Source organism: Bufo gargarizans, chromosome 2 (assembly GCF_014858855.1).
Source record: "Bufo gargarizans isolate SCDJY-AF-19 chromosome 2, ASM1485885v1, whole genome shotgun sequence".
NCBI lineage: Eukaryota > Metazoa > Chordata > Amphibia > Anura > Bufonidae > Bufo > Bufo gargarizans.
In genome coordinates this window covers 614,085,947-614,092,944 of record NC_058081.1, presented here as the reverse complement: position 1 = coordinate 614,092,944, position 6,998 = coordinate 614,085,947, and the positions used below count along the sequence as shown (strand labels likewise).

Below are 6,998 nucleotides of genomic sequence, written 5' to 3'. Positions count from 1 at the left end.
TACCACATGAACCTGGCGAGAACAAAGACCATGAGAGTTCCAACCACTTGTCCAGGAACAGCAGAGACGTCTTGTAAGAAGCCTGCAAAATGCCCCCTCTTGGTTGCGTCACACAGACAAGAGAGATCATTAACCTTCTCCATTCATGTACGGATGTATCCGGGGTACAGAGATATTGACCACGGCTGCAGAACTGACACCGTGAGGGTTGTAAAAATGGATCTTTATTTCATACAAGACAAATACAAAGTGAATGGGCCCTGGGCATTAACCCTCTCCTCACAGGAGCCGCTCATTGACCCTGGTGATCAGGCTACTCTTATACAAGGTAGAAAAATAAATAGATTTTTGCATATGATTTAAATAATTGAGAAAGTTGTGTTGTGTGCACTGTGGCGACAAGTAGGGATCATGGTCGAAGGGTATTTGCCCCAAAATCAAAAAATTTCCAGTAAATATAACTTTATTTTAGGTATGTCAGTGACCACCTATATGGCACTATTATTGCTCCCACAGGGGTTGTCACTCAGCTTTCCCAGACTCCTGATTCTAACATTTGCCATAATTTCTGCCTGTGACCACTGTGGCTCCTACAGGTATAGTCACCCATCTTTCCCACGTTCCTTAAAGGGACTATCTAAGATTTATAAAGACACAGGTTTGCCTTTTCTCTCCAGAATCGCTCTTGCCTGTGGCCTGTACTTGTATTCCAGCACAGCCACATTTACATGATGGGCTGAGCTGCAATACCAGATAGAGCCTATGGACCTGAGTGGCGCTGTTTTTGAAGAAATATTTAAAAGAAGTCTGTTTAAAATGTCAGACTGCCCCTTTAAAGTAAGCAGTCCCCCCCCATCCCCAAAAGTAGTGCCACATCTGTCCATGGGTTGTTTTTGGTATTGCAGCTTAGATCCAAAGGAGTGAATGGAGCTGAGATCCAATATCAAAAGTGTGGTACTGTTTCCGGAAGAAAGCAGCCATGTTTTTCTAATCCTGTGCAAACCCTTAAAGGGGTTTTTCTACTGTGGGGCCTTTCTGACAGACTCCCTACTTGGCTAGACCTGCGGAGGGAATCATACTTTCCTGACCACCGATGTAGGGTTTCGGCTCCTTCATTCCACCACCACTGCAGATCAACGGGCTCCCCACGTCAACTTCCGGCTGGCTGCAGTGGTGGCGTGTCCCCCATGCATCACATCAACCAGTCACTGCTGCAGCCCCCATGTCAAACCGGAACGCAGGGAGACTGGTGATCTACAGTGGAGGGGAGTGAAGGAACCGGAACCCACTGCTGGGATCACGTAAGTACGATTCCGTCTGCAGGTCCAGCCCCACTGAGGGGTCTGCATGAAGTGCTCCCGAGGGTGAACAACCTCTTTAAGGCTAAGTCTGCTAGGTTACACACATTTAGGCCCTTTTCACACAAGCAAGTTTTCCGCGCGGGTGCAATGCGTGACGTGAACACATAGCACCGCACTGAATCCTGACCCATTCAATTCAATGGGTCTGTGTACATGAGCGTTTTTTTTTTTTTTTTTCACGCATCGGTTCTATATTCAGTGTCTTCTATATTCTGTGTTTTTCACGCAGCCCTGGCCCCATAGTAGTGAATGGGGCTTCAATGAAAAACGGATGCAAGTGCGGATGCAATGCGTTTTTCACTGATGGTTACTAAGAGATGTTGTTTGTAGACCTTCAGTTTTTTATCACGTGCGTGAAAATGCATCAAAACGCATTGCACCCACGCGGAAAAAACTGAACGCAATTGCAGACACAACTGACTGAACTTGCTTGCAAAATGGTGTGAGTTTCACTGAACGCATCCAGAGCCAATCCGTCGCGCTTGTGGGAAAGATATATGATGAAGTGGAGAACTGCACTCAATTCGATGGACTCTGGTGCCAATCAAGGGCTGACATCAGCCAATGTACCTGCAGTGAAATTCAGGCACACAGATTTTCTAGTGTTGCAATTAAATTATTTATTTAGTTTGCAGTAGTTTCATCCAATTGCCCAACAGTTATCTTCAAGGTACAAACAGAATATCTAGACCGGACGTTTCACACGAGCGTGACGGATTGGCTCCAGATGCGTTCAGTGAAACTCGCACAATTTTGCAAGCAAGTTCAGTCAATATGTCTGCATAATTAGGCAGATGAGAAATTCAGGACTCTAGAAAAGCTGGATCACAACCCCCAGAGGTGTCCGTATTCATCATCGTCCATTTTCCTGCTGTAGCTACGAAGCCACGGACTACAATCTTGAATGACTTGACATGTTTTTTGTTTGTTTTTTCATTTTTGGGGTGACTGTCCCTTTTAGAATGATGAACCGGGCTCCTGACGTTGGCGCTGATCATCTTTTAGTTCTGTACTTGTTGTGCTTCACTTTCTCTTGAAAACTATGAAAAGAAGAAGAAGAGGATGGCGTTACAGTATGTTCCTACATGATGCAGAGACTTGCGCCTGGTAAACAATGGGAGGCGAGGATGCCTCGGGGCAGGAAAGCGGGGAAGGAGGCCCGAAAGAAGGGGGTTACTTTCTATCCTATGTGTTTTTCTAAGGTTATTGATTTCATCCTAGCAGAGAGAAATACAAGAGTAATGAAGGGTATTGATTGTTGTACGTGTTTGGAGGCCTCTATAGAAACAGGTCTATCCACAGAATATTGTGCTCAATGTACAGCAGATACTGTGTGTGCTCTGTAAGGAGCCCCAAGGCATCAGTAAAGATTTCTACCTGTCCTATATTAGGACAGTAATCAGTAGTTCTCAAGCTGGCATGGCATGCTGGGAGTTGTAGTTTCACAGCAGCTGTAGAGTCATCCTTTTGGATTTTGCATAATATATCTGCATGTGTAGCTCTGATTTTCTGACTGGTAAAATTCTGGCCGAGTGCAGTCACCACTAGGGGGAGCCCACTGCATATGGATTTGCACAGACATTGAATTTAAAAGAATAAGGGCTCATGCACATGGCCGTTGCTGTGTTTGCAGTCCGCAAAGCATGGATCCCGCCTGTGTGAGTTCCACATTTTGCAGGTACAGAACGTCCTGGCCTCTATAGAACTTGTATTATCCTTGTTCGTAAAATGGCCAAGAATAGGACACGTTCTATATATTTTTTGGGGGCAGCAGAACAGACATACGTATGCGGACAGCACATGGGTGTGCTGTCTGCATTTTTTTAAGCCCCATTAAAGTAAATAGGTCCACATCCGACCTGCAAAAGATGCGGACAAAAAAGTACAGCCGTGTGCTTGAGCCCATAATCTGTATGCAGTGAGCACTCCCTAGTAGTGACCGCAAATAGCTACTATGACGGTGTCAGTAGGGAAAGCAGGTCAAAATCTCTACTTACTGTCAGTGAACTTGTATGTCTTCTTTACATACAGAAGCTAGAAACGTGTACCTGTAATACTTTTCACAGCTGAGGATTTGTTACAATCCTCTGTGAGCTAAACACACCAGCAGCACAAATCTCTCTGCTATCCTGATAGTTTGCTGCAATGTATCAGTGCATGTAAAATGTATCAGTCTTTTACTAACTGCAAGCAGAGATCTTCAAAATGGTGAGTAGTTGTAGAACTTTTCATTACAGCCCACCATCAACTCCTATCCTAGAGCTTTACCTTCCTCCATTGCTACCTGTTACTGGAGCCATGGTGAGGGGGCACTAAACCTTTATAAATGACACATTATATTTTAAAGGACCGCCTGATCCTTACCCGACGGCCGCATCCCATGCCACTCTGAGCCCCGATTCTGTCAATCCGAGACCCGAAGCAGTCTGAAGACCGCCTCATGCTCCGGGGGGCGTTCAACAGCTCTCGCAGCTTATTCTTCAGTGGAGAGATTCTATCAGCCTGGGCCCAGGGCCCTCTGTTATAGCCCATGTCTGCAGGCGGGTGGGCGGCTTCTCCAGGCCAGGATGGAGCTGCATTTGAAGACTGGAGGGAATCAGATGAATCGTAGTTTCCCATAAATAAGTCTTGTGCTGGGACTTCTGGTTCTTCTATGGGAATCTTATCTTCTAAGCGTTCCAGGAGACCCTACAGCGAAGAATATAATAAGCTTTATTTATATGGTGCCAATATGTTCTGCAGTGTTTTACAATCAGAGGGTATATGCACCGAGTGTATCAACAATTCAAACCATGGGCATGAGGGTACGGCCACACGGTCAGGTTTCCTGATACAGTTTTGGAAGCCAAAACCAGGAGTGGATCATAAAAGATGACAAAGTATAAAGGACAAATACATTTATTTATTTATTTTAAATTCACTTCTGGTATTGGCTTCCAAAACGGCATCAGGAAACCTGACCGCGTGGCCGTACGTACCCCTAGGGTCCTAGCTAACAATCTATGAGAGAGATGGGGGGTGACACAACAGGTACAAATTGCTTTGTACAATCGTCATAAAACCATGTAGTACACAGAGGGCTTCCTGAGCCCGTCCCCAGCGCCTATCTGTGCATGTACAGGTACAAGTACTACCTCATAGACATGTCCACAAAACAGATCCGCACAAAGGGGTAAACAGTGAAGAGTTAGGGTTATCAACATCCTCAATGAAGAGTAATACACCGTTGACGTGTTTCATAACCTCTGTCTTTTAAGGAGTTCCTAAAACTACTTCCTAACACATTCATAAATGTATAAAAAAGCAACATCACCCTATTTGTGGTTCACTATAAAGCAGCAAAGAGACTTAACGAAGACTCTCTAAGCTCTTTTCCCCTAGACTTTCATATAGGAAAAACAGGCAAATTTTTTTTATGACTGTATGACCAAAAACCGCCACCCGAAAAAAGCTTGCAAATCCATGAATTTCATTAAAAACATGCCCAAAAAATTAAGTGTGGGAGCACTCATACTGTACTAGGGAATTGTGTCTTTAGCCAGTCTCAAATGCATATCTGCAAGTGGAATGACTAGTTCCCTGAACGTTGGCAGTAGAGCAGACAGGCTGGTGCACTGCCCGGCTCTACTTGCAGTGTTGCCCCTTACTCTTAAAGGCGGTATTTCTAGTAATAGATATAACTCAAGCAACTGAAGCATTATAGAGCACATACTGATATCAGTAGGGGTTTGTGTGATGCCTATATGCCAACAGTCAAGAGGAAGGATCATTGTAGTGTCTCTCTTCTTATCTATTGGAGGGGGTTCCAGTTGCAGGACCACCATCATGGTTTCTATGAAGGGACCCCAAACCATAGCATGCTAATCAATAGCAACAATGTCCTATTATGTAGTAAGGGGGCACACCCAGACTGCCAGACACCAGTACTTGGGTGCAGCTGCAACTTCTAAACCCCCATAGTTGCACTGCTGAGCAATGATATACACTGGTTTGCAGGAACAATTAGCATGAAGACTTTGGACATGAGCTACAAGTCTAGTATGGACTCTGCCCATGTCATCCAGTTAAATCATTGTCTACTGTCTTCAAATAAAACATTGGGTCATGGCGATGAGTTGTACCAAATGGCAAACTCAGCACAGCTATATCTCTATATAATCATAGAGCTCGTGCATCAGTCTCCTTGCACCAAATAGGTGAACCATCTTACATTGTGCCCAATGAAAAGCCGAGGATCTACTTCCTTGACCCATTCAGCTCTTCTACATCTGTAAATAGGCTTCTGCATTCTAACATATTTTTGTCTTTGCCTGTCTTACCTTTAGATCGGACAGGTCTGATGATATCATGGAGCTGTAGACTGGACCTCCATGGACCTTGGTCAATGCCAGAAGAAGCAGAAGGCAAGTAAAGTATTCCACAATTGAGGCTCCCATGGCGACTGTTGTGTTCTCTGATCCAGTAGCTGGTCCCTTCGTCCCCTGTCTATCTGTATGTTTGTCTTGTGTACTGTCCGACAACCACAACACTGACTGGTTATATATGTGCCAGGCTGACAAGAGTCTGTCCCAGGCATGAACTCATCCACATTCTATCACTTCCGAAAGATAAAGAGGCTGTTTTCAGGCCAGTAGAAGATTCCCTTTTAAAGTTATCCTTCCCTTGCCATTGCAGCGAGCCCTCCGAAGAGCCAACTTGCCCACTTGACCCCTTGGCTGTTGGCATCCTGACATTCCTACCATAAGAGGCTTCTCACCTCTCTTTATACCTGAATTCTTTCTATGTGTCTCATGGAAAAATTAGAGAATGCAACCTTTTGACCAGTACTTGGGATGAGCATATGCCTGTGGAATGGGGGTGTGACCCAACTTCTACCAGATGTATGGCATTATTTCCGTACCAGGACGTCTTCATGCATCACATATTGTCAGCTATAGTAGCAGATGACCATACACAGATCTGTTCCGTTATGAAGGAGGGGAAGCTAAATGCCGACAAAACCTAACATTTTTAACAAAAAGATACCAAGTTTATAATGAGGGTACAGTACCGCTATGATCATTAGTTGGTGATAGAGAACCCTCCAAATCGGACATTTACACGCGCTGCATTTTGTATAGTATTAAATAAAGATGAGCGAATTTCTGCTTATGAAATTTGCGATTCATTTACTGGTAAAAAGGCAATTCTATGACGTAATACATAACGGAATGCCTATACAGGCATTCCGTTATTCATTCCGTCATAATAGAGGTCTATGGGCTGCATAATGTTTGTTTTAAAAAAAAATTATTAGCGAAGCAAAAATAGCAACGCTGTATATGTTGGAATCACAGAAGTACTTAAAAGCATGAAAACTGTACAATTTGTGTTGTGTCGTAGTTGCACAGCTTTATCAGTGTGTTGTACACCTTTAATAAAGACATTTATTTTCAACCATATAACATAACTTTACAATAAAGTGAACAGTTGCAGCTGGGTAGATAGGTGGTCCAGTGGGTCTATAAACAATTGTATGCTGAGTAATTAGATGAGATTCCTGAATTTCTTCCAAATACCCCATATGTGTCCAAACTGGTAGGACGTCTTGGACTCCCAATGAGCTAATTGTTCCAATCTGTAAACCTAATCACATCT

At 44.0% G+C, this 6,998-nt stretch overlaps 1 protein-coding gene across 1 annotated transcript; it reads right to left on the bottom strand.

Annotated features, from left to right (window-relative positions):
• Window positions 1-1,899: 1,899 nt before the first annotated feature.
• NPPA (natriuretic peptide A) lies at window positions 1,900-5,920 on the bottom strand. The gene is made up of 3 exons (XM_044278322.1): window positions 5,681-5,920; window positions 3,726-4,049; window positions 1,900-2,401 (listed from the first exon to the last, which is right to left on the bottom strand). The coding sequence occupies exons 1-3, from the start codon at window positions 5,795-5,797 to the stop codon at window positions 2,363-2,365; spliced, it is 480 nt and encodes a 159-aa protein (XP_044134257.1). The 5' UTR covers window positions 5,798-5,920; the 3' UTR covers window positions 1,900-2,362.
• Between the last annotated feature and the right edge of the window lie 1,078 nt (window positions 5,921-6,998).

Bases quoted from the DNA above. Each gene is read 5' to 3' on its own strand.
- NPPA (XM_044278322.1), bottom strand. From the start codon at position 5,797: ATGGGAGCCTCAATTGTGGAATACTTTACTTGCCTTCTGCTTCTTCTG. The intron at 4,050-5,680 runs GTAAGACAGGCA...TCTTCGCTGTAG, and splicing joins CAGACCTGTCCGATCTAAAG to GGTCTCCTGGAACGCTTAGA. The intron at 2,402-3,725 runs GTAAGGATCAGG...TTCTTTTCATAG, and splicing joins GCATGGGATGCGGCCGTCGG to TTTTCAAGAGAAAGTGAAGC.